The sequence below is a fragment of the Labrus bergylta genome, chromosome 22 (assembly GCF_963930695.1).
Source record: "Labrus bergylta chromosome 22, fLabBer1.1, whole genome shotgun sequence".
Classification (NCBI taxonomy): domain Eukaryota; kingdom Metazoa; phylum Chordata; class Actinopteri; order Labriformes; family Labridae; genus Labrus; species Labrus bergylta.
In genome coordinates, this window is record NC_089216.1 from 20,735,323 (window position 1) to 20,762,798 (window position 27,476).

Genomic DNA, 27,476 nt, shown 5'->3' on the forward strand with positions numbered 1-27,476 from the left:
CAGTTAACGACAAAACAGCTTCACAGTTCTCATGTTAGCCTCTTCCTGGCTGACCTCACGGTTCCCTGTCCATTAAACTCAACCTCTGGAACAACCTTTGAATCTTTTCTTCTGTCATTTGGAAGCAACTTGAAACTTCCAGCAAGACCAGAAGCATGCCTTTGCAAATGTGTTCAGACAACGTGTTTTTTTGTTTTTTTGACAGCCAATATGTTAACGATCAGACACAATAAAAATACAAATACTGGAGCTTTAAAGTAGAAAATCAGTATAAATAATGGACATTTAAAAATATATTACAATATTTACTGACAATATCCAAGAAATTTGATTCATCAGCCTGGCATCCAGCACCACTGTCAGGAATCTGGGAGTACTATTTAATCAAGATATGTTCTTCAACTCCCACTTTCCGACAATTAACAAGGACCACCTTTCCAACTTTGTAAAAAATATAAAATCAGGCAAAACGTTGCAGAAATACTAGTTCATGCAAACAGGTTGGACTATTTTAATTCTCTTTGATCAGGATGCCCTAGCAAGTCTCTAAAGACCCTTCAGCAGTCCAAAATGCTGCTAATCATGCACTGACTAGAACTAGGAAAAAGGACCACATTACTCCTGTGTTGGCTTCTCTGCACTGGCTCCCTATACAATCTGGAATAGAATTTAAAATCCTCCTTCTCACAAAGCTCTTGATGGTCAGGCACCATCTTATCTTAAAAAGCTAATTGTGCCATGTTACCCTTAATGAACATTGCGTTTCCAGAATGCGGGCCTGCTCGTGTATACCTACAGTCTCTACATGTAGTATGGGAGGTAGAGCCTTCAGTTATCAGACCCCTCTCCTTTTGAATCATCGAACAGTCAGGGTCCAGTGAGGCAGAGACCCTCTGTACTTTTAAGAATAGAATTAAAACTTTACTTTCTTATAGCTTATAGCTAACTCAGGTGTGGACCAGCTGCTATAGGCTTAGACTGACAGTGAGCTCCTGTCTCTCTCTCTCTGTGCATTCACATCATATTACTGCATGTCACTATCTGTAATTCTTCATGATATGTAACCATATCTCTTTCTCTGAGCTCCCTTGTCTCATGGGTTCCTCTGGATCGTTGGTGTGGATGGCCTTGCAGCTGAGGAACCCCCAACCCTAACTGCTACAACTATTCATATCAGCCCCTTACATATCATCACATAATCATTATTATAAATATCAAAGTGAATCCTACAGCTGCTCAACTTCGACCTCTCTAATTCACACACTCAAACCTCCCCGTTTCTATTATACTGATCAGTCTTTTATCATACTAAGCTGTTACTGCTCATACCACACGTTTTTTACAGATACTGACAATTGTAGCTATAACTCTTATTCCTCGTTGTTGTTGATCTGTTTCTCTCTATCCGTCTCTTTCTTTCTGCATCTCACTCTATCCCACTTTCCAAGCCCAACAGAGTTTCTGCTGATCAACATGAGTCTGGTTCTGCTCGAGGTTTCTGCCTCTTTAAAGGACGTTTTTTTACTTGCCACTGTAACTTTTCTAAATGTTGCTTAGCCCTGTGCTCATGCAGGAGTAATGTTGGGCCTTTGTTAAGAATATCACAAAGAGTAAAGTCCTTTACCTGCTCTTCTGCAAAGTGTCTGGAGATAACATTTGTTATGATTTGGTGCTGTACAAATAAAGATTGAGTAATTCAGTCATTCATATTTCAGTTAGGTATAGTTACATGTTACAGGCTTTAGGGGTCAGGCCTCATTCCTGGTATTGGAAACGGATGTTGCAACTTCACAATCCTCCACTTTCCAGGTGGAATCAATATTTTCTGGGTGTTTCACTCAATATTACATGAGAGGGAGTGATGATGTACTTAATATCAGCACGTCTGTGATTCGGTCCAACACACGAGGATGTTGGTAATAACAGCGGCACGACCTCGAGGGTGATATTGCTTTTTATGCATCTGTAAGCAGCGTATAGTATGAAAGGTAATATGTTTCAACTAGTTCTAGTTTACGGTATCATTCAATTGCCTACATAAATAGAACTACATCCAATGCTTGACTAAAACTACACTGTTGCCAAAGTAAAACATAAACATTTTCCAGCACTTCCAGCTACTGTCTGTCTACACTTCACCACAGAACTGCAGAGTTTATGCATTTATCTGTTGCCAGTGTGATTCAGAGGTATCAGTGTAGTCAATCTAGACAAAGACTGTGTGCTGTAAAGTCATCTGTCTTCAGAACATTTGGGCTAAGGCAGAATGGTACACATAGTGAAAAGTCCCAGTGGTGATGTACTCTATCCAAGCACTTGAGGAATGTTTCTTGTACAATTGGATTATGTGGACAAGACAACTGACTGTTGTAAAATCCACAATTCACTCTGAAGAGGTGACGGGTCAAAATCCCACATTCATACTATGTACATATTTAGACTTGCAGTCCTAACTCACACACAAATGTACATTCACACAAAGTGCAAGAACGTGCCAGTGGAACAGCTATTGGAGTTGTGTTTTCCTATAGGCCTCATTTTGATCAGTGTGTGCTTCATCATGTTCATGTTTTACATCTACATTCCAAAGTGCAATCGTCTCCTGTCCACCCACAGCCTAGCTGGGGCTGTCCTCTTGCTTTCAGCTTCCTCCCCCAGTGTTTGGATGGCTGTATCTTTTTTTTTTCTCTTTCCACACAGCTTCCAGCAGCCAGCGTGCAGATCAGCAGTGTCTAGTCCCTCCTCTTGCCTTGGGAAACAAATGAGCTTCACCTGGAGAGGAGAAGTCAGCTTACATCTTGCTGACAAGCCTGCGCATCCAAAAGCAGCAGGCGCACTTTGCCTCGAAGGAAGTTGACGTGGACTTGGAGCAAATCTGTGGACGAGGACACCGTCCATGTTCCCTCAAGCCCTGCTGCACTTGCTGGTGGGGTAAATTCCTGGAAGGAAATGCAAATAAACACATGGTTGTTGTCTAAATCTGGAGTTCTGTATCTGTTTCAGGGTTTCCTATGCTTTTCCAGGGAAATCTAAAAAAAAACTTGAACTATAGCTTGCAAGCTTTTCTACAGAAATGTATTTATTTAACTGACAGGATTCATGCTCACTCGGCTTGTGAAGTAAATACCACAACCCCTTATTGTGAACCACTCTTATCTTGAAAATACTCTTATATTGGTTATTTTCTTAGTAAGGGCAGGATCACTTTATAACCTTTCCATCCCAGGCCTCATAACCCCTTTGTAACTTTGTATTCAATGTGTGTCTTTGTTTTTTTTATGTGTAAGGATACTGTTCACTTTCCCAGTATTCCCTTTTTTGCTGGAACACAAACTGTTCATTTAGCTTACGTTTGTGTAACACAGGCCCCCGTTTTGAACCTTTTTAGGCTGTTCTGCAACAACTTCAGCAATCTTAGAATACGTGTGATTAGCAGGATGCAGAGCCTACAGCGATGTCATGTAAGGCTTAATAATGTCCAATCAAATCTCTTCTTCTTTAACCCAAGGAGGTTTTATACCTTAAAAAACTAAAGTAAAACCACTTTATATTAAATAGAAGGCATACATGGGCTATAATGAAGTCACTTTCTGATGAATAGAATTCAATTTGAAATGACTTATTTATTAGTATCTTTAACTACATGGGTTTGTAGACTGAGTTTAACAGTCTGTTGTAAGTACAACCTGGAAAATTCTAAAACAAACATGGACCTGTGTCGGGCACTTTCTAAGAACATGGTTAACTTTAGCACTGCTTTTATTCTGAAGCTCAAGATACTCAAACTACATGGCGCCGCACTTTCTGCTCAGTTCATTTGTACCTCTGCACCTGCTGTAGCTTACCTGGATGTTGAGGCTGCGCAGCACAGCGCTGATGCTGAGCAGGTTTCGGATGGAGTTATCAATGTGGCTGAGCAGGGCCGTGTTGGTGACTGATGTCTGCAGCAAGCTCAGGGCCGGTTTTAATAACCATAAGCCGGTCTGCACTTCCTGGGCTTGCTCCAGCGCCTTATTGAAGAAGGAGAGAGAAAGGAAGCATATGCTCAGCTTCCATTAAGAATGAACTAAAACACTAAGAGGAAGCACATTAAATGATAAATAACAGCCAAACTAAATCTGATGTCCGCTCTTTTAACGCTCAGCTGTTTGAAGTGGTTACTTACATTTTTCTTCTCCCATACATCTAATTCCACTCTGGTTTGGGGAACAGTGACTGACTCAGACAGGCTGCATCCTTCTCTACATGACTTCTAAGAAAACAAAGAAAACACAGAATGTCAGTGTTGAGGGTACTTTTATGTAATGAAGCATCAACTTTCAGGATTTGGGGGAGAGGGGATTCCAGGACCACAATATGTCCATGCATACAGTTTCCTCTCACCATAGCCACTTCTGCGTCTCGTGCCTCCTTGATGAAATGGTTCAGGACCCTCAGGTCACAGATTGGCCTCAAAGGGGATGGGAGGCCTGGTCTGGTCCACTCCAACAATATCAACAGCAAAGCGAGCAGTCCTGTAGTCACAGATATTAAAAATACAGTCAATCAGAGGCAGTTGAACAGCAAAACTAAAAGGATCTATAAGAGTATGTCCTGTATGTATTTGTGTGACTTTTACTGTATCTACCACAATATGCTTTCTAAAGGTTGTGAAGTGAAACTGCTCATAGAATGCCTCTACAATAAAACTATTCAGCATGTAGGTTTTCTTTATTCTTCTGCGCACTCATAAACTCCTGTTTAATCCATTTATTTTGTTAGCCTGGAATTGTACCAAATGCATAAATGACAGACCTAAATTTTACTGTCTACTGACTGACAGAGATGGAGATGAAGAAGGCAAAAACAATGTCATTAAGCAGTATTTGATATAGATCGATAAGAGAAGAATTCATTCCAACACATTTAGCAGAACACTTCAAACACAAGGGGAAAGGGGGAAGTAGTCTACAGTGCTTTCTGATATTTGCAATGTGAGCACATCAAACTCTAAGAACTGCCTACACAATGACTAAACAAAAGTTGAACACACACAGTGTAGGAAACATTTCAGGGAAAGTAAGCAAAAAGCTGAAGTGATTCAAATCAGCCGAAGTGCATTCCCTTTCGCATTCCCACTAAAATCAATGTAGTGGTGAGTAATTTAAGTCAAATACAATGAAAAGTTTACAATGAAAGTAACCAAAGCATGATATTCAACCCCCTTTGAACACAAAAACAACAACAACTGAAGCTCATGTGCAGAAAGATACCAAGGCCTTTGAATTACATTTGATTTCATGAATCTATGAATGCTTTAAAGCCACAGTGTGGAGTTTTTTTTCACCAGAAATTGATTGTCATGTCTCTTAATGGATGTCAAAAGCAAACAAGACATCCAGGAACAAGTAAGACTATTTGTTCAGAGTTATTTTCAATGCCTGTAAACGCTGTTATGGGGTAGCAATTCACAGAATATTGAAAATCTGCCTTTTTTTCAATGTTTACATCTACAAATATTTGTATTTAGTGACACACTTGATTGATAAAGACTTTGTCAGAATTACTGGCCCACACAGGCACAGGACAAGATCAGCAGCAAAGAGACAAGGTGTCATCCACACACACCAGAAGTTCCTCACAGGAGCTTTAATTCCCGCCATTATTAAACAAGAAATTTGAATTATTTATTTAATTATTTATTTATTTATTTATTATTTGAATTATCAGTGTCCGTCACAAAACCCCATTTTTTAAATGGATTAAATCCTCTGGTGCTGCGACGGGTATTTAGTTTTCTGCCCTAACTTTGGATTGCATGAATGTTACAGAAGGTATGATTTCTTTTTTTAACTTGAAATCAGCATGATTCAGCAGTTTTTGCACTTGTTTCATTCTTGCCTGGGGCACAAGAGGAACCATGTGATCATCCTGGTTTCTGTACAGAAACTAGCAGATAACATGAAAATACAAAAATGACAGCATCCTTGATTAAACCTCAAAAAGATATTTACAGAGTGATTCTAAAATTGGGCAAATAGTTGGTCTCATTCACTTAATGGTGATATCATTACTAAATTCTTGCCAATGGCTCTGAATGAAACCGATAACATCCACTGAAAGCACAATTGTACATGAACTCCAAGGATTGAGAGAGGTTACACTGTTTTGAGTCATGTGGGCCTCTAGCCTTGTTCCTCTGTGCCACATGCTGAATGCACTCTTTCACAGCGACCTGGATGTGTGACGCAAAGGGATGAGAGGAGATACAGAGGATCTTCCCAGATAGGAAGGTCAGATACAGGCTAATTAAGTTCCCAGACATCCCAGACAAATAGCTCAAATTGAGTAGTACTGAAAAAAAAAAAAGCTAAACTAATAGTGAAGGTCTGTACAACTGAAATATCGTGACAACCAACACCAGGTATCAAAATATCATGACTGCACTACACGGCATTCGATAAGCTGCGCACTGCTAGCAGGCATTTAATGGGTCAAAAGTAATATCAGGTTAACCTCTTTTTCCTCGACAATGTTGGAGGAGACTTTGAATGACAAATAAAAGCACAAATGACTCGTGTTTCACAGAAAACTTTCTGTAAACACGAGTGGCATGAACTGTCCAGTAACTTCACAAGCTGCTACTTGTTCCAAGTATATCAATAAGAGTAAAACAACCTCCTTTTTTTTTAATTCCCTAAGCAAGCACTCCTCTGGGAATTATTGCACATTTCCAGAGTCACCAGTGGTGGTTCCAGACCACTTTTACTGAGGGGGTCAAACTGGGGCCGGTTGTTTTGTCAGAGGGGAACATTAAACCCAGGTCAAAAATAGACAAAGATGATCGCTTTAAAAAAATATAAATATTATGCCAAATAATAACACACATCATTAAATACCATGATTTATATTTGTTTCAGTATTTAATACTAGATTGTGAGTCCGGTTCTTGAGTTACTGTGTATGGGCTCGAAGGGGTGGCCACAGGGGGGACCAAGCTCAGTGTTGGCCCCTGCCTAGAACCGCCCATGAGAGTCACTCATATGCTCAGAGAAAAGTATTTATTCATGATGGTAACACAGTAGGAGCAGGAAAGAAAATAGAAATGGACAGAAACTCATTTCAAAGCATTACAGACTAAATCCTGTGGCATCTCCCCTTTTACCAAGACACTTCCTAATTTACTAGTATGCTTTTTTAAACAAGTACATCACAAACTTTACATCTGTGTGCATGTGGTCTCTTCAAGACCCCCCTGGAAACTGTAAGTTTATATAAAGCCTGGAGGTCTGCCACATTATCAGTCAGGATAAAAACTTGACATCAACAATGTTGTCCCAAGTTCACTCAACACACACCATTCATGGAGCTCTTTCAAAAGCAAAGGGACGTCTGCACATGTTATTTTCTAAAATACGGCCACATTACTAAACAAGCGTGTATGTGACTGAGCTTGAGGATTATCAGTGACCCTCTTAGTGAAGCCACAGCCTACGTGAGAATGCGTCGACTTGAACTGCCCACACACGCGCTCTCTATCTACATTCTCATGGCGTTTTGGAATTTGCAATCCAGGACAGTGGCCAAACTTAAAGGTAACAGTTTAGTATGCCAGCATCAGCTGCCAAAAAAGCACAAGCTATTTTAAATCAGAAGCAGTAGTCTGCTAGTGGCAGCACTTTGGATAATGGCAGGCTTCACTCCAGGTATGTGACAAGATACTTTGTAAAGGTGGCTGGATTCTCACGTGAGATGATACCTTTAACATGTGCCATTTGATCTTCACAAAAAGGGCTCAGATATTTGAACAAAAGGTTAAAGTGGCAAAGGGAGCCGATAAGGCGGCTCTATTAAAAGTCAACCTCAGCAATGGGATGGTTGCTTCACAAAGCACTCTCTATTTTGAAAGGGTCTTCCCTGTGACAAAGTGCAGACTTGTAAATAAGTAGCTATTAGATGACACACACACACATGACATCATTTCCTGTTAAGCTTCTCTGGAATCCCTTATGACTGTCAGCATTTAATAACCTGCTCACTTCCGCTGACACAAAGTGTACGATAGCAGCTCAGAAAAGTGCTGATTCAGGTTTCACGTTAAGTGACTTTCCGGTATGCTGTGTCATGCTAGAGAAGAATGACAGAGGTGTTTTCCCAGTGAACAGGACAGCAAAAATAAACAGGTAAAAAAAAATCTGAAAAAGAAACCATTAGTTTTGCACATGCCTCTAGTTACTAACACATTTGAACTATGAGAGAGAATCAAACCTGTAACTCCAAAAGTGTTTAAAGCCCAACTCAGTGAGAGATAGGATAGCATGCTTACTGTGCCTCGGTATCATAAGCAGCTTTAAAGTTACTGTCTCTGTGAGACATCACATGAACAAATTCATCTTTTAGCCATCACCTTACAGTCAAATGACTTCAGTTACAGGAATTTGTATACATAGCTCAAATGTTTAATGGCTATTAAAATAATGTTTTACAATTAGTCAGCTTTCTAGGAAGAAGCATGACAGTGTTTTCTTTTATGAATGGTGTAAATAATTACAATCTGGAGAAAGCATGCAGAAAGTGTTTTTAAGGTATGTGGAGTTTGGCACAAGTCAGAGGATAACTTTCAAGTAAAGCCAGATCCATATTGACATCTTAGACTATATTGATCCATTTAGTAGGGTGTTTTTGTTTTTCATTTAAAATAAGCATACATGCAGCGTCACTCCACTTCGATGAAAGAGCCCATAACACTAAAGTGGTGCTCATAAGGTATGTGAATACTAAATAGCTGCGTACTTAATCCATATCGGATAAACATGTAAAATAACGAGCGTACAGAGTCTGACAGAGCGCACGGGTAATGGACACAAAACGCAGCAGACCAGGCAATATTAAAAGCGCTCTTACCTCTACCCGTTTTCTGCAACATTCGCAAATAGGTGCCACATCTTTTAAAAGCATTGTGGAAGAATTGAAAAAAGTCACAGGGTTCAATGATCCAGTTCCAAACACCAGTCAAATTCAGTCAGTCCAACATACAACCAAGTGCGCGGGTTCACTGCGCTAGTCCGACCGGCACGTAGATCCGTGTCAAAAATATCTGTGCTACTAGCAGAGCAGGCACCTATCAGACTTTGCATCACCGCTGTGCAAAACCTTTTATTTACCTCCCCTAAGGATATAGCGATAACGTGATAGCCCACAAGGACGAGGGCGCGCCTTTTGCGCACCGTGATGAGCGATTAAACATCAACCCATGCATGCAGTTCCCCTGTGCGTAAAGCGTGAAAAAGACTTTCTACTAATGCCAGTGTACACAGAGAGGAAAAAAAGCCTATGAAGGCATGTCTATAACTCACTGGGAAACTCCATAGCGGTGTCCGCATCTCCCCCTCACAGGGTCCTCGCGTTTTGCCCTTTAGGTCCGTCTATTGGCCTTTAATTGGAAACGAAGCTCTTTTGTGGATCTCTTTATCCGGTAGGTGTTTCTAAAAACTGATCCTGTTTGATTTTTTATTGATGACTTTGAAAATAAAGTTGCATTGTTTCTATGATGACAATCTTCACTACCTCCTCCCTTAAGGCAAAAAATGTTTTCTTTCATTGTTATCCAAATAATGGGCTATCCTTGTTTATAAAACATTTGGCCCTAAAAAGTAAATACTGTCTTAAAAAAGCCGTGCGGAGACTTCCCATCCATTGTTCCGATCATTTTCAGAAACTGTCATTACAGTAGAATATCTTTTTTAGGCTGGTGATTGATAATATTTACAATGGACATCAATGGGTAAATTAGTCTGGATTTCAGGAACACTAGGTCTACGGTTGAAAAGCCTACAAGACAGTCGGTGCATCCGTCACAGGCCAGGACGCATTCAGGGACCACATTGGTCAATGATGCCAAACAGATATGAAGCCTATTCATGGATGAGTTTCTAGAACTTCTCATTTTTTCTTTAGGATTGAAACTTTATTGATGACAGCATCAGAGAAGTAGGAAGTCTTTGTGTGTGTTTCAGTAGACAAAATAAATGGCGCATAAGTTTATCTTTAATCACCCAACCACCCCTCCCCCTTTTCTTCAAACACACACTCACACGTTTTAAGCTCGCTGACACATCCACGTGAAAATGCTGATATTTGATGGTGGGAAGATAAAAAAAACGAAAACTAAATTCCCGACATTTACATAGGGCTTAGTAGCTACAGACCACCACAGTCAGTTTGCCAATATCATTGATTTCAGAGATATAAACGACAAGCAGCACTGAAACTGTTGGTTATTTATACTGGTGAGGATGAATATGTTTATTTAGCTCAGCCTGTTGGTGCCTTTCTTCTATATACCTGGAGACAGAATGATTATACACGTCACATAACATCTGTCAAAAGAATAATACAGCGTACATTCACTTACTTCAGTATTTATTGATAAGTGATTCCCTGCTGTGCAAAACCAAAAGGAAGGAGTACAAATCTAAAACGGACTGAAATATAATCTCACACTTTATTTTCCTTCAGTCTGGTTATTCACTGTTAACAGATAGGCAAGGCAAGTTTATTTATGGAACATTTCAGTGCTTCAGTTAGGACAGCAGAAGACTACTAATGAAGGGTTTTGAAATGATACGTTTTACAGTGTAATTCAAAGTTAGGACAGCACAAAATAAGGAGATCTTGCAAAGTGTAATAACACTGTTCAATTGTGCATTGACGATAAAAAACAAAGAGTGCATAAACGCTCAGGTCCTTTCTTTTCTGCAGTTTAGCATGTTTTACACAGTACCTGTGTCTGCATCTTGTCATCCATCCTTAATTAAAACTAAATCTAAATAGCACAATGACCCTGCTTGGTAGTGACAGCAGGAGACACACACTCAAATGCAGATAGTTCCAGGCACAGAGGATCTTTTTATTTTGCGAGTAAAAGCTCATGAAGACTTGATTGATCAGGTTGAGTGGAAAATGTTTTGAAACGGCTGAGCTGATGAGATCAAGGTGCAGCTGTGTTGATGTAGAAAGAAGGAATAGTTCATGTCATCTTGGTGGTGAACTGGGCTGTGTCCATCGCACAAAAAGTAAGGAAACTTGTGTCTGGTAGATTATTTCTTTGTAACAATGCTTCTTGGCAATACATCTTGTACCGTTGGAAAGCCTGTTTGTTTCCCTTTTAAATGGTGCCACATCCCAAAGGAACATGCATTTGTAGGATGAGCAGCAGACCTCAGTATGTGAGATGAAAAACATGAAAAACCTGCCAAATCTTTTCTACCAAACACAAAGTTCCTTAAGATTAAGATTTACTTTTATTGATCCCGCAAGGGGAAATTATGTTTTTTACACTCTGTTAACACACACATAGGCTGAAATATACACATGCACAAACAGGATCCTATGGACATGCACTAGTGGAGAGATGTCAGAGTGACGGAGCCGCCCCCGGCAGGCGCTCCTGAGCTGGTGGTGGGGAGGAGGTTTGGTGCCTTGCTCAGGAGCACCTCGACAGTGCTCAGGAAGCGATCTGGCACCTCTCCAGCTACCAGACCAACTTCCATATTTGGTCTGCACCAGGACTTGAGCCGGCAACCCTCCGGTTCCCAACCCAAGTCCCTACAGACTGAGCTACTGCCGCCCCCTTACTAGTCGTGCGATGGTTATTTATACAAAGTACGACGTCAAGTTGAACATTTAGTGCATGCAATTATTTGTATACTAGACATGAATGGATGTATACAAGATTGGCCTTTTTTTTTTACGTGAGCTCACTTGTCATATCAACTGCCCCACAATGCATTGTGGCTCTTCATACTTTATTGTGGCAGAGATGCCAGGGGGCCAACAAGCAGCGTACAAACAAAAGCAACCAAACTGTTGTATGTTTTTTATGTGGTAAAATTAATTTCAAGTGGAATTTTCACCACTCATCGACACTGTAAATGGTTATAGAAATTCAATTTAATAGCTCTTCACAGGAATTTACAGACAACACAGATAATTACCTGTAACTGCCAGGAATTGCCCTAAATTGGCAGCATCAAGGTGAGAAAACCAACCCTTGTGCCTCTTGGAGTGGTGAGGTTTTCACATGTAAATGGAATACGTTGAGCTATAGAAAAGCAGATATATTGACAGACAGCGCTCGCCCCACAACCAGGCAGTCACTTCTCATATGGTGACAGCTCTAGCTGCATGTCGGAATATGAACAGTGTGAACAATGGAGTCAGAAAGTAACTTTTCTTTTTAACTTTTCTGTGGTGTAACTCTTTTTCCCCCTGCTGCCTGTAAGACATTAACAAGAGTGTCTGGAGGAACTAGAGATACAGTCAGCCAGACTTTGCTTAGGCAGCAGCCATGAAGAGTGCGGTCGGAGTAGACAGAGAAGGAAGAGGGTAAGATTTTAAGGATTAAGGTTTAGATTGTGCTGTACATTTGTTGCACAGTGAATGATCTGATATAGTATTGTAAATCAGTCTGACATTTTTCATCAATAACTGGATTATTAGACATACATAAATATGCAAATACAAGTGTTTATTAAACACATTTGAGAGATCAATGAAAGAAAAATGTATTGTTAACGTGTCAACCCCACAGAGCAGTACTAATTGTAGTACTTGTGTTACACCTGCTGTCTTGGTCGAAGAGGAAATGGACATCTGGAGTGGTGTCACAGTGGACATGATGTCTGATGAAGAGGAGCTGATGGATTGTGACGCCTCCATCGTTCAGAAGCAAGGAGCTCTCCGACCCGTGTGCCATTCTTCAATAGGGGCAGAAAGAACCTAAAATATGTAGCAACACACCACAAAAGGCTCTGATGATGGGTGACCATTGGACAGAACAGCACCGTCTGCATAATGACCCTGAAGATGCTGAGAGACATTTTCAAAATAATCTGTATTCAAACTGGCAGGCAGCACCACATAGTGTCTGCAAGCTGACCAAACTCTTCTTTAGTTTTACTAGGGCGGTAGCTTGGTAGGTTGGGCACAGTGGGTGACCCTGATCCAAGCAACTCACTGGTTGTTCTCTTATTTCATCTATTTATTTTAATAAAGCTTTTATATTTTCAACATGGTCTGGCAAACGTTTTTTTCCTAATTAAATGATACTGGTTCTAGTCTTTTCTTAAGCAATTAAATTATTATTATTTCTCCTGAACTCCTGAACCCAACTGACACGTCCTCCTATGAGAAGGCAGAGTCTGATGAGCCAGGGGAAGCTTCAGCTGTATCCTTGGCAGAGGTCCAGGACCAGGTGGTTGTCATCTCTGCTTTGTGCAGATGATAGTGTCCCGTTGGCTTCTTCAGACTGGGACATCTAGCAGGCATTGGGGTGGTTTGCAGACAAGTGTAAAGCATTGGTATAAGTGTCAGAACCGCGAAGTCTGAGGCCATGGTTCTCTGCCAGAAAACACTAGATGGCTCCCTCCGGGTGGGGAGTGAGTCCCTGCCTCAAGTGAGGCGAGTTCAAGTATCTAAGGGTCTTGTTCACGATAGAAGGTAAAATGGATTGTGAGATTGACAAATGGACTGGGGCAGCGCCAACAGTATCGCAGACATTGTGCCAGAGCGTCGCTGAGCTGAAAGGCAAAGCTTTGGATTTACCAGTCAGTCTAACTTCACAACCCTCAACTATGTTCATGAGCTTTGGGTAGTGCCCGAAAGAATGAGATCCTATTAAAAAGCAGCTGAAAGAGTTTTCCCCAAAGGTTGGCTGGGCTCAGCCTTAGAAATAGGGTAAGGAGCCAGTTCAGGTGGTTTGAGCTTATTATTAGGATGCCTTCTGGTCGCCTTCCTTTGGAGGTCTTCCGGACATGTCCAACTGGGACATGAACTCACTGGAGGGATTATATATCCTTTCTGGCCTAAGAACACATTGGGATCCCCAATGTGCAGCCAGAATATGTCACTGGGGAGAGGGACTGCTAGGGCAACTTGCTTAGCCAGCTGCCACCGCGACCTGGCCCCATATACGGAGACAGTAATGGATGTAATGGATGGAGGTTAATATAAAGTATATACTGTTTGAGTATGCAATACACAGTACATTTGTATGTGGTTGAAAACACAACCATTGAAAAGGGATCCTGGGGAGTGGGAGTTTATACAACAGCAACTTCCAACCGAGCAAGCAAGCAATCTGATTGTATAAGAGGCATCCCACAAGACTGATATAAATCACTTGGACTTTTCACTATTTGTATTTCTCCACCTCAAGTGTTAATACTTTTCATCAATATGGCAGGAAACAATATTAGTCTAGACAAATAAAATGACTGAATCACACAAGAAACAAATTTCACTGGTTGGTTGCTTTATATCCGTGGACCAAACAAAGTGGCAAGAATGCAGGAAAATGTTTGGGTTGATAGGCAACAGTCCAGTTTCAGTAATGTTGTGGTGCTAGTTGAGTTGATTAGGCAAAATAATACGTCAGTTATTTTTGCTTTTTACTTCTATTTGCCACTTGTAGAACTGTAGTTTAAAATACATATCATACTCAAGGTTATGATGTTGTACTGAATATCAGCACTGCTGTGATTGTCTTCTGCAATTTTCAAAAAAGGTCTTCAATCACATCTTTATTCCTCCTATCCCAGCCATCTAGCTAGCTTACCTCACAGCAACCCACACTTTTCATCAGAGTTGATTTGAAGCAGGTAAGGGCCAGCTGAGGCTTTAAATGATAGTCCAAATGGTGCGAAACATGACTCATATACCACATGTATCCAGGGATCCTTCTGATTGGTCCCAATGCCCATGCTATAGGACAGGGCTATTCAACTCTATTGTTCAGGGGGGCCACATTTTCAGTTGAGTAGGCCTGCTATATGAAGTATTGTACAGAACAAGTATTTCTACAGCCCTAAAACACGTTTTTGGTAAGCCCTACCAAGCAAGCCATTCTCATTGTTAAATGAAAACCATCAACATGGCTTTTTCTTCATATACATGATGCCACAACACTACATATTTTTTTCGTGCACACTAGTTTTTTTCTCATTACAGGATTAAACTTGAGTTCAAGAAACAGAAATCAATAGCAGAAAGCAAGAGTAATACCACAATAAACATGAGGAAGAAGAGTTACACAAGATGACTAATGGTGATGAAGAACAGAAAAGCAAATGAACTAACTCTCATGATTCTGCAGACATCTCAAAATAATCTTTAATGGATCAGCAAAGATATAAAGTGAGCACTTCCCTCTTTTGACCTTCTCTGGGAAATCCTGATCCTTACCAGTCATGCTCATTGTACAGTCTGTTGGCGGATGAGCTTAATGTCCTTTTTGGTCAACGTGGAAAGGAAAGGAAAGGAAACTAAGCATGCACAGCATAAGGTCTTCTGACAACAACAAGTTGATGCCGGGCCTGACCGCTAGTTGACCCTGGTTAAAAAACTACAGAAAATCTCTATTTTTTCTCTATATATTTTACACTATAAAAAAAGGCCTCTAAACATTTAAAATGTTGCTGCTGATGATGCATGTTTCAGGAGTTTCAATTCTTTTAATTCTCTAATTAATGAGAACATACTATATATATAAAAAATGAGCAAATTCAACACTAGTAACTTGGTTGAGTTTTAGGAAAAAGCATATCCAGACTTGAGCTATACCCATACCTGAAGTCCTCCATTGGGCAAAAAAAGTTTGATTAAATTAACCTTATAATCCAAAATGACTCACATTCATGAAAACAACAACAAAGAGTAATCTGTTCCGGCTATTAATCAACAATAGAACATCTGCTACAAAACCGTGCAGGCTATTTCAAAGAAGTTGTCAATGTACAGCACCAGTGTTTGAGGTCGTCCGTGGTAACATTCTTAGAATAGGTATCTCTCAATACGGCTTCCTTGTGATACAATAGAACAAATAAGCCCAATACAAACACATGAGCCAGGATGGCTTCACCTACAAATAGCACAAAATTTAATTTTATCAAGACTTATAGATTGGAGCAGATATACTTCCATAAAATGTCAAAATGATGTGATGTAATAAATGAATAATTCATGATTATCAAATTGGGACTATCCATTTATTTAGTGTGATTGAGTTCAAATATGTCAAAGAAATTCTCTCTTCTGCTCTCCATGCTGTGTTTATGTCCCGTGCCCTCAGCCTGACCCCAGGCCGTCCCTTTGGAGCCAGAGTAAAGGAAACATATAGACTCTTCCTAGAAGTCCCCACCGTATGTCATAGAGGCGGCGTGCAGGAGGCTCGTCCGTCAGACAGGAAATTAGAGAACGTTTGCATATGCATTCCTAGGAGCCAAAATGCAATGTCAACTGACACACTTAGCTTCACTCAAACAAATACTTTGAAACACTGATAACAGTTACTAGCTAACACGTTTCCATGCTTACTGTTTTTGAGCTGTGATTTGTGTGATCATCAAGCAAACATGGATGTGTATTTAAGGAAACACAAATAAAAAGGTTAAAGGGGAAAATAGAAAAAAAATAATGAATACAACCAGGTCGCAAAAAGTGATTAACAATAATAACTCAATGTTAAGCACTTTGTTAAAATTTCATACGTAAATAAAGTGGATTGGAGGGGAAACAATGTAATGTCAATATGAAAAGAAGGACAAATCAGTAAGTGGCTTACTGATGTCTTAATTATGAATTGTGATAAATAATAACATTGAATTAAAATGAAAGAACATGTTCAAGGTCATTTTCCATACATTCCTGGATGCCTTTACATTTTTGAACTACAGTCTTTCTTGTGTGAGTCAGCTTTATGGTCGCTGCAGAGCTTAGCTGAATACAATGTTGACTGATTGTTGAACTGTTTGCTCAAAGGGCTGTTTGCTTATGTCTGAGCCAACATGAGAGAGAGAGAGGAGAGAGAGGAGAGGGAGACAAGGTACGTGCTGCAAGCCATGCTTCGTGGCCAGGGCAGGGGATTGGGGTGGGAGGTGAGGGATGTGTGGGGAGTGCGGGGGCAGGGGAGTCCAGTCACAGTGACTCCTTGGTTGGAATGGGACACAGTTATTGGAATTAGAATGATTTGTAAATTTGGGGATGATCGTGAATGTACTTTCTCTGTGCCAGACTTAAAAATACCCAAACAAATAAACAAAGATGACCAGTGGTGATGCAAATGACTTCATGAGTGAAAGACTATATCATCAATTTTTACATCTGTGCGTTTGAGTGTGTTTGTGTTTGCGGCTGTTTTGCTTTCTCATCCCAGTTTTGGGCAAACAGCCAGCAAGGTCTACTCCTCTGGCGCGACACAAGACAGGAAGCTAACATAAAAGAATAGGGGGACTGACTGTGAGGGACACAGGAGCCAAGGCAGGAGCCAAGACAGTAGACAGTGACGAAGTCGGAAGTTGTTTCAGCTTGCAGGCATTCACAGTGACCAGAATCATACCACTCTAATGACCTGAAATTGGTCCCCAATGATGTCCACAAGCGAGAGATCATTCCAGGACAGGAGCCTCATCACTGGTGTTTCTCACCGCACAAACACTCTTATTTGGCCAATGGGTACAACATCAAATCCCCTCTGTCCCAATGCCCACACTTTCCTGCAACTTGATGGCAGGTTACTGGTGTTTCAGAGCTCCAGATAGCAAATACGTCAAAACAAGGATAGCAGTCTAAAGCCACGCTATTCTCTATGGGAGGGTTTACCTTTGAACGGTTATGATTTGTGATTCATTCTATTGCAAGAGTGCTAAACTTTCTAAAGACGACAAAGTGAAAATGCTGATATTTAGCAGGTATAACTTACAGGATGGAAAGCACATGCAACCCACCAATTTCAGGATACGTTTGGCTTGTCAATATAACATTTAAGGTCAGCTGCAACCATGGCAGATTGTTTTTTAATATATATGTTTTATATAGTCAACGGTTACAAAAAAATAGGATATATGCCATACTCATACTCTGATTCCACCGACTTCAGAGTGACTGAATTGTGAGGTGACAAAGATGTAAGAAACAATAAATTAATAAGTGAGTGGCCTGTGGAAACATTTAGTGACCAATGGAGAGGATACAATAATTTTCAATTCATTTAATACACCTGAAGGTGATAGAAATATCTGTCTTGCAAATTTTAAGTCACAAACCTAAAGATTGGAAATATTTAAATTACATCTGACAAGTTGAAATATAATGGCAAATGTTAGTAACAATTCCTCTGAAAAAAATTTCTGGACAAATCTTCAAATAAATCCATAGAGAGGTGAACTCCCTGACCTTCTAATGGAACCCTTGGTTCAGTACTGAGAGCCAATCATGTGATTATTCCTTTTCATAGTGCTATGAATTTCAAACATGTTTGTCAATTACATAAGAAACACAACATACAATTATATCCGCGTAGCTATTTTACTATTAATTTTGAAATAATGTTACAATTTCAATACTATCAATTTTTAACAAACGTTTACAATGCTTATACTCCAGACGTAGAATTTATTTTTATCCACACAGAAATAATTCACTGACTACCTGGGAATCCCTCGGCTGTTGCCTTGACAGGCCATGGTGTCTTCAGGTCATAGAAGATGGGCTCAAAGATTGAATTGGATCCTACTGGATGGTTGTGGTGTAATTAATTGAGCATGCCACTTTTGGAAAGGAGTTCTTGATAACTTCAAATAAATTGTTTGATTACTTACACTCGACTTCCTATGCACGTACGGTTTATTTAAAATGAATTTCTCAATGACAATCAGAATTGCCTTGAATGATGTACCATTACAACATCACATCCCTTCCTGCTGCTCTGTGAGCATTACTTTGCTGCTGTGTCATTGTTTTTTTTCCTCGTATCTGGAATGCTCTGGTCTATCCAAGTTGCATGTGTGGTATTCTTCATGGCCCAGCTGCCTCTAGTCTCACCTTCTGTTATCTAATGGGCCTCTCATAGATTGTCACTTCCACTTCATGCCCCCACACACTCGTCTGGCTATCTTGTCTAGCATTTTCCTGACTTGCTGACCCTGAATATACTTCCTGTTCAGCTGTTAATGGTAGGCTGTACATTTCCCAAAACCTTTTAGGGTAAGTTCAAATTGTTTACCATAAATACATTTTACTATACTATAAATATATTTTAAAAGAACATCTAATTACAAATAAATACATTGATTTGACTTTCTCTCAACAGTAGTTTTCTTGGTTTGGTTAACAATTTCATGTTCCTTACATCTTACTGTCAACATTGGCGATTGGTCTATAGAGGGTGTTAGGGGGGTGCCACCCATTCCCCTCAGAAAGACAGACCTTCACTGAATACATTTTTAAAATTCATTTTCAATAAAAGTTATACATACATGTACAATATTGAAGTGAAATGTAAATATGTTGTAGTTATTGAGTAAAATGCTGAATCAGCAATACAAATCTAGATTTAAAACTTTCTACTTGTTACTGATTGGTGACATGTTTCCACTCTTGGCAGCTAGAATCCAACGCTCACCCAATCTATGCACATTTGCTCCTTTGTTCTGTGGGTGTTAAATTACAGTTTCTTATCTTACTGTTTTTATGTAGTTAGTTTGGATTCCGGATGTTTTTAATTTAATACAAGACATAGGGGCCTCGATGGGCCCAGGTAAAATACGCTCATCAGTGTATTACACACCACCACCCAAAAAAAGGAAGCACAGGGATGCATCCAATGAGACATAAAGACAGAGACACAAAGACAGAGACATGTTGCTTCTTAAGAGAACTGACTGTTTCTAAAGATGTATCAGAGCAGCAGACCAGACTAGCATGAGTCAGCAGTTTTTAAGTTTGTCTCCAGTTTAGGAAACACATGCCTGTAGTATAGCATACGGTGTTGTTTGTTAAGTATGTCAAGTAGAATAGATCTTTTCCAGTTGTGTTAGCCAGCTAACGGCATTTTTTTAGTATGTGTTAGCATCAAGCTAAATAAACTTAGATTTTCACCCCGGTACAGAAATCCACTGCTTTTAACATAAATCTGGTGGACGATATAAGACAATTTTCTAAAAGATAGTACTTTAAAAAATAGATTTTTCTAAAATGTAGGTATATCTGATTAAAATAGTATTTGAGATAGACCGCATGAAGATAGACTTTATTTCGAGATGGTTAAAGTAGGAGGATCTCTTCTTTTGTCACCTGTTGCCATGGTGAATCGTAGAATCGGGGCTCCATTCATGTTGGCTTTTTATCGTCGTGGTGCACGCGCTGAACACCGAGTGAACCTACTCAGAGTTGATTTAACTTAAATCTGCTGATTGGAACCTAAAACTCAGAGTTTCCTATCTGAGAGTAAATCAACACAGAGCTCAGGGTTAGACTGAGGGTTTGTTCAACCTTCTTTCAGAAACGGGCCCCTGGTCTCTATAGTTGCAAAAATCTGTCAGAATGTGTTATTAACCGTCATTTTAAGTTGGATTTTTCCAATGATCCATCACTGGATCTCTCCACATGAAATCACAACTCTTGTTCAGCCCCGTTTGTGTTGTTAGAGTTAAAACAGACATGTTTATTGACGAGACCACCTGACCTTAACCCACAGCACTCATCACTGGGCAGCTACAGTAGTAGTTGCTGGCTCAAAGTGTTAACTTGTGTTATTAGCTCATAATAGGAGTGTATAAGCCTTAGCTCACTTAAGCCTCAGCTCAATACAGACACTAAGCAGCTGAGACAGAAATGTTTTTACCTATGGTGGGTTTCTCTTAAAAAAAAAAAAAAAAAAAGCAATGATGTTTATGTGCACTGAAGTTGGAGCTGTTTCAAACAAATGTAATTTAAATTGGGTCACACAAAACTCTAAATTCCTAAAAATACATAAGAAAATTATTTCATGTGAAGTAATGCCTTCTCACTCAACATGCGTACATCTTATCTATTGGACGGAGGTCTCTATATAATTGCAATTCTTTCACAGTTTGATGTTGTCAGGTGAAGCTCAAGCTAGTTATCAGCATGTTTGGCAGTTTACCAAAGGGTGCCAATTCAGTGTTGAACAACCAGCTCTTTTTAGGATTCATTTTGGATTCTTGAGGGACTTGTTACAAACACAGGGATAGTTGTAAGTATTTCACTAGTATTTACATTTGGCATTTATGCAGGTAACAGTCAAAGCTTTGTTTGTACTATAAAGAGTAGATTCAGCTTGGCCAAGGTTCATGGTAAAGTCAACCCCTCCTCTTGAAGCTTATGAATGGTATCTTATAGGACAGCTACAATTATCAATAGTACCCAGAACAATGAGGTCAATATTATGTTCCCCCAAAACAAAAGTGGCATGTCCCTTAAATTAAAGGAATACGATTTAACAATCTAGGAGGACCTTGATATTGGAATGCTTTCATTTTCTATGTTGAAACGTGCCAACTAAGGGAAAAATCAAACAACACTGATTTGTTAAGCCAAGACCAACACTTGCATCACACACTCCTTGGAACACATTGGTCAGGACATTTGGCCGACACCACAAGAAAGTATTCACCAATAACTAACTGCAACTAATACACGCTTTCCCAATCACTTAATGTAGAAAATAATTAGTTAAATAATGGCTTTGACAGGTAACTCATAGGCGACCAGCTGTAAATACTGCGACACTAAATCTGGATAACAATAGTGGTATACTTTCTTTTAACTGAACTAAATGTTCTGTGGCTTACCTTCCACATTATGATCAATAACAGCGTCATTTTTAGACATGTGTGATCAACTTTTTAAAATATAAATACATTATTTGTTGCATGTTGCACATAATCAAATGTCTGATATAAATAAGAAACTTTGTCCTGAAACTTTCCAAGTTGCATTTTTCCATCCATGCATGCAAATAACTGTATTTCAGAATGCAAACAGATGTGTTTTAGGAGCATACCGACTTCTTGTTCTAGATTAAATAAGTTTGCTTAACCTAATACTACAATAACATTTAAAAGCAGTAGTTCTTTTGACAAAACAAATGTCAGCTTTTCTGTTTCTACAAAAAGTGTCACACATTTCAAGCCTCAACTGCTCACCTTCAACTACTCAAGCCACAATATTCCCACTCAACTAAAGAATATTGTTTTTTGCTAACACTTGGATAAGTTTTGATAAATCTGCATTGGGTTAGAAAAAGGTCAGTATATTTTAGATCTGGATAAAACATAAGCTTACTACCAGGGTAATCCATTTGCTCTGTCACTACAGCACACAGGACTAGACAAGTGCTTCTACTGCCGACCGGGGATGTAAAGCACATAGTGTGTATGGCTGTGTAGCTGCCCCATTCTTCCTCGAATGTCTGTTTATTCTAGTATGCATGCTGCCTCAGAGATATTTTAGGTTCCATTGTTGTCCTTCAAACTCTTTGTGAAAAGTCCCTGGGGATTTGTTTTCATAGCAATCAATATTAATGGACGAGTAAAAAACTAGCCATTCTTCAGTCACGATGAAAATAAATGGTTGGTCCCAGACAGCACACATATATACAGACAAGATTTCTGGCCTCATTTCAAAAACATTTTAAAACATAAAATAACCAAAGAACTATTGTTTTGGGGGCGGCAGTAGCTCAGTCCGTAGGGACTTGGCGCAGTCCCGCAGAAGCATGTCTCTCAATATAGAATGTAAACCAGAATTTCTCTCAAGTATATACAATACCATTTTAAGTCCCTACCATTCATTACACTAATAACTTAAATTCAGAGATTATAATTTGCCAACAAAAAAAAAAAAAAGGTTTAGGTAATCCCATCTTCAATATCCCACTGCAAACCTCTTCACAGTATGTACATTTCACCACCAGGGGGCTCTTAATCAAAACAAAACCAAAGATGACCTTGAGGCTGACGGGCAACCATGGCAGTGATTCTGTCTACTACTCCACCCTCACCTCTCTCATGAACATTTCTCTGAGTTGACCCTATTGAATGTGAGTGAGCAAAACAGCAGCACATATAGCAATATGTATAATAGCTTTCAGTTGCAGTTCCAGCTTCCATATGTAGCAGTCTTTCACGTGTCATCCTGTTTTTCCACGGCAACAATAAAGATGTCTTGTCTACCACCTTACAGCTACAAAGTTAAGGATTTCTCTGGCTTTGATAACTGTTGGAAATATTTGAGGTAATGTAAGTACACAACTAAATATATAGAACATCGGTTTAGTCAATTTCTAACTAAAGTAGATGTTTCAGTGGAAACATTTTGCATATAGCAGCCAGTCTTGTAAAAAAATAATACCTGAGATGGTAAAAAGATCTTGTGCCTGAGAGCAATAATCCCCTCATCCTAACATGAGTTTATTCAAGTCAATTACTCAGTTTACATTTAAGAAGTTTCATTTCTTCTGCTAAAAATGTCTGCCTGTAGCTGGATGATGTGTGTTGGGGAGCAGTTGTTATGATAGAGTAAACTGCTGCTGCAAGGTAGTAAAAATGAATCTCAAATGTTGGGATTTTTAATTTTGTAACTATCTCCAAGAAGAAATGTGTAGAGCTGATGTAACATCTTTAAATCCATGATTTTGGATTATACATTCTCGTACAGCAACTTCACTAGAGACACGACGAGTCATGAAAAGACAGCATATGGTGGATGCTTGATTGTCAAACTCATAGTGTGGGTCTCTACAGTCCTTGAACCCACCTATTTGTTAGGTTGGAGACGGGCCCTCTAGTGATCAACCAACAGATCCCCAGTCCAATGGGAGCGTGGAAGGGTGTGAAGTGGCCCAACTATTGTATCTGCCTCATGCCTCCTTTCTGTTAAAAAATACAAACACACATAGACTTGCTTGGTGACCTTGTTCAGATATTAATAAAATGCACACGTTGCTATGATCAAGCTATCATTTAATATTAACACAACTGGTTAAATTAAAATTTGTGTAGGGGTTAAGAACCTGCATCTGGTTTAGGTCTGTGTCCAGCAGCTGAGCTCTTGTCCTCACCAGTGTGACTCAAGCAGTCATCGGAGTAACAGCACTCACATAAAGCATTGTCTCCCTCTGTTGAACGCCACCTGAATCACAGACATATCCAGCTAATTACACTTTACATCACAGGACTAAATAAGCTGAAACAAAAAAATCAAGAGCAGAATAAGAGATCATGATGAACTGATTTGACTACTAAAGGTCATCAACAGTTTGGCAGCCTCACCTGAATGAGGGTCTATGAAAGTAGCATGCTTTATTCATATGGCTGTGTGAGTGTTCTTTCAGAGTGGCCCTCAGGTGGCAGCTGATGAACATCTAGAATAACAAAGCTGGATAATTTAATAAAGTAATGCAATATTCAATTGAGCAATATTAACTACAATGCATATGTATACTGTTTAACAACCAAAGAAAACTGTAGATTGAATAGGAACATAAATCTTTTGGTCACAAAAGAAAAGTTTGAGGCACACAGATTACTGTTTCAAAAACAATTATTTTATGCAGAAAGTAATGGGGATGTAAAGATTAATTATAAAATCATGATGAATCAATTCAAAGGTGTCATGGTTCACATCTGTACTCTGAAAAATGAATCGCAATAATATTGTGAGCGTCAGCAGCTGCAGAGCAAGATTTAGAAATTGAGGACGCACCACCGTCTTTTAAATTGGAGGTGTGGAAGCGTTTTGGCTTCCCCAAGACAGAAAATTAAAGAGGTGAGAAGATAACAGATGAGACAAAAACTGTGTGCAGATATTACAAGAAGACAGAGAACTACACAAATAACACAAACAACATGATGCAGCATTTAATCTACACAATGAGAGGCTCCAATCACCTCCCCTTGTTGAGAGAAAAAAAACATTAAAAGACCAAACTACACTGACAAGCGGGTTAGCAGCCCCTAAGGAATCTTTTTTCACCAGTCTCATTTTGTAAAATAAATCGTGAGAGAATCGTATTGTGAGTTGAGTGAATCGTTACATCCCTAGAAAGTAATGAGCTACTGTAAATATGGAGTTCTGTAACCTGATCCACAGACTCCTTGGTGAATTGGAAAGCTTGGACACTGAAGCAGAGTCTGTCATTTTGCTTCCGTGGGAGGAATTTGGAAGAAGAGCCTGGCACCATACTGTCCATAAGACATCTGTAATGACAGAGCATGAATCAATGAACGGCATTTATTTCACATGATGTGTCCAACTTAGTCAAATCAAAACTGAATGACAACAGCACCTGGCTGTGATTAAAAATTTATTATACTTTAAATTATATGGCTAGCATGTCATTGGATTTACCACTGCGCCATATGACATGTGCTGAATTGTCAAAATGTATTCTTTCCATTTAGAATTTAATTGTGAATGAGATATTTACCCATGCTTAGTGATGAACTTGTAGCTTGGCATGGAGAGAGGGTCAGGGTTAAACGTAGCGACACAGTAGTCGACATAAAGAGTAAGAGAAGGGTGAAGAGGGGCTTTGATACCAGCCTCCAAAAACACAGCTTCCCCTTGTTGATACACCGAGGAGCGACGCGTAGAGGAACAGCCATCTACATACGACAAGGAAAAACATACACAAATATATTTTTTCATTCCCATTATAATAAGTATGACACATAGAGAAATAAACACACATATCTGTTTCTTACACAGAAAGATTACGTCAGGATTCAATGACGGTGATCTCACCTTCCATGGTACGCAGGGAGAAGTGCAGGAGGCCAAATGCACTGATAGTTAAAGTCATAGGTAGCCATGTTGGGGTTAATGCTTCCCCAGTCACTGTCTGCTTCCTGCACACAGACAATGCAGGTTTTAAAAAATAAAAAAAAAGAGTTAGCGAAGCCTGACAGAAACTGTTGACCTTGTTCCTGTAAGAAATGTTTCAGCACAAGAAACCAGAAAAAGATTTGTACATGGTAAATGGACTTTTCTGTACTTCTGATTACCTGTCACACTGCAGGTCACACCTACACATTCACACTCATTTACACACTGAAGGCAGAGGTAACTCATCCCATTCATGCAAATTCACACACCAAAAAAAACCTGACGAAGCATCAGGAACAACTTTTGTTTAAGTGTCTTGCCCAAGGACACATCGGACATGTAGCTGGGGATCAAACCCCCAACCACCAACTCTACCAACTGACCCACAGCTGTCCCAAACATACATGGACCAATCAAAATACAGAAACATTGCCTTACCTTTTATAATGGCACTCAACGGGTATGACAGTTGTTGTTCCTCTTACTAACAGACTGCCTGTAGAGGTGGGAACCACAGCAGGAAACAGCACAAGCTTGTTGGTATAGACAAGCCAATCACCATATACCTTGAAATGACCAATTATAAAGGAATAGGAAGTGAAACATACCTACGTTTGGATTGAATCAATAATGTTTTGTTATTACTGCAAAGATAAAGTTATGAGGGTAATTTATCTAAAAGTATTTAAATTAGCTCAAACTATTGAATCAGAGGCAGGGTAAACGTCTGGAGTAGTCAGAGGCGCTGCTTGTCAACAGGCAAGGCAGGCAACGTGGGGCCCCAGGCCAGTAGTAGCCACAGCAGTGGCTCAAAATTTGGAAAGTTTGCAATGACAGTAGGAAACCCCCTAAGTGGCCCCATATGACAGCATTCACTCATATGACTGAAAGATGCTTGTGTAACATAACTTCTGCTAAAAAAAAAAGTGTGATGGTGTCAGATTATTTACAACACTGTTTGGAGGGGCCCCCTGTAAATGTTTGCTGTGGGCCCCCACAAGACTCCACAATGGCCACTGTTGATGCTGTAGCCAACAGGCAAGCATCATATTATCAGAAATTAAATATTTAGTAGAAAATTAAATGTTAAGCTATTTTCCGATACTATAAGCCTTAACTAAACACTAGATACACCTGACTTTTAATTGTGTGACTTTATCTTAACTTGACCTTACCATGACCTCATTACTTACTCTGGACTCAGTCCCACATTCTTGTAATCCAGTTGATATGACCATTTCAAACTCTGACATCTCTGCCTTTGGTCCACATGAACTCTGGTGTGATGTGTTTGTTCCGAGTCGGACATATTCAGGTTTGAACGGAAAACAACTCTCCTTGAAAAACCGTCGGTTTATGGTTATTGTCATTTTGACTTCTCCGCACTTTATTTTCAGACCACGGGCTTCCTCTGGGGTTGTTACAGCACCTCTTTTTTCATCGTTAGAAACGCCACTGACATACAGAAAGAACACGAAAAGACAGACAACAACGGTATATCTTACAAGCGTCGTCATTTTACAACGAAAATAACAAGCACGCGATGTATTTAGAGGGAAATTAATCACAGCCAGGTGTGATGAAATGTGAAGATGCTGCCTTCAAAGTCTGCTGAAACATTGGAAAACCAAGAATTAGGTATCGTTACGACTCGAAAAGATTTTAATTAACCATTAATATTCTATACAACCCCTGATAAAGCTGATACTACATGATCCATACATGCTCCCCTTTTAATGCAGAATTACTCTTATTTGATTCCGCAGTCAAACGGCTTAAACCGACAATAAATCTGACAGTGTACCTAGAAC

General features: G+C 39.6%; 2 protein-coding genes and 1 long non-coding RNA gene across 6 annotated transcripts; 1 reads left to right on the plus strand and 2 right to left on the minus strand.

Moving 5' to 3' along the window:
• Nucleotides 1–1,186: 1,186 nt before the first annotated feature.
• On the minus strand, nucleotides 1,187–9,440 carry epoa (erythropoietin a). Of its 2 annotated transcripts, none has more exons than XM_020642792.3 (5): nucleotides 9,336–9,440; nucleotides 4,384–4,514; nucleotides 4,166–4,252; nucleotides 3,846–4,010; nucleotides 1,187–2,939 (listed from the first exon to the last, which is right to left on the minus strand). In XM_020642792.3, the coding sequence occupies exons 1-5, from the start codon at nucleotides 9,346–9,348 to the stop codon at nucleotides 2,787–2,789; spliced, it is 549 nt and encodes a 182-aa protein (XP_020498448.1). In that variant the 5' UTR covers nucleotides 9,349–9,440; the 3' UTR covers nucleotides 1,187–2,786. The 2 variants fall into 2 exon arrangements, with proteins under 2 accessions (XP_020498448.1, XP_020498447.1); XM_020642791.3 differs by lacking the exon at nucleotides 9,336–9,440 and adding an exon at nucleotides 8,884–9,322.
• On the plus strand, nucleotides 9,320–13,050 carry LOC136177341 (uncharacterized). 2 transcript variants are annotated; one of them, XR_010664974.1, is made up of 3 exons: nucleotides 9,320–9,454; nucleotides 12,264–12,366; nucleotides 12,572–13,050. It is a non-coding gene; the product is annotated as an uncharacterized lncRNA (long non-coding RNA). The 2 variants fall into 2 exon arrangements; XR_010664973.1 differs by having other exon boundaries at nucleotides 12,264–13,050.
• On the minus strand, nucleotides 11,260–27,386 carry LOC109990618 (zona pellucida sperm-binding protein 3). 2 transcript variants are annotated; one of them, XM_020642795.3, is made up of 9 exons: nucleotides 26,859–27,386; nucleotides 26,104–26,231; nucleotides 25,585–25,688; nucleotides 25,268–25,445; nucleotides 24,920–25,037; nucleotides 24,111–24,202; nucleotides 23,852–23,970; nucleotides 23,596–23,711; nucleotides 11,260–12,759 (listed from the first exon to the last, which is right to left on the minus strand). In XM_020642795.3, exons 1-8 carry the CDS (start codon nucleotides 27,180–27,182, stop codon nucleotides 23,623–23,625), a joined length of 1,152 nt encoding a protein of 383 aa, XP_020498451.1. In that variant the 5' UTR covers nucleotides 27,183–27,386; the 3' UTR covers nucleotides 11,260–12,759; nucleotides 23,596–23,622. The 2 variants fall into 2 exon arrangements, with proteins under 2 accessions (XP_020498451.1, XP_020498450.1); XM_020642794.3 differs by lacking the exon at nucleotides 11,260–12,759 and adding an exon at nucleotides 15,997–16,251.
• Between the last annotated feature and the right edge of the window lie 90 nt (nucleotides 27,387–27,476).

What these genes read in the sequence shown, in the direction of transcription:
- LOC109990618 (XM_020642795.3), bottom strand. Translation starts at nt 27,182, where the DNA reads ATGACGACGCTTGTAAGATATACCGTTGTTGTCTGTCTTTTCGTGTTC. An exon ending in AAGTTCATCACTAAGCATGG is followed by an intron (nt 25,038 to 25,267) that starts GTAAATATCTCA and finishes CTGTCATTACAG; the next exon opens with ATGTCTTATGGACAGTATGG. An exon ending in CAGACCTAAACCAGATGCAG is followed by an intron (nt 23,712 to 23,851) that starts GTTCTTAACCCC and finishes ATTTTTTAACAG; the next exon opens with AAAGGAGGCATGAGGCAGAT.
- epoa (XM_020642791.3), bottom strand. Translation starts at nt 8,905, where the DNA reads ATGTTGCAGAAAACGGGTAGAG. An exon ending in GAGACGCAGAAGTGGCTATG is followed by an intron (nt 4,253 to 4,383) that starts GTGAGAGGAAAC and finishes TTGTTTTCTTAG; the next exon opens with AAGTCATGTAGAGAAGGATG. An exon ending in ATGTATGGGAGAAGAAAAAT is followed by an intron (nt 4,011 to 4,165) that starts GTAAGTAACCAC and finishes TTCTTCAATAAG; the next exon opens with GCGCTGGAGCAAGCCCAGGA.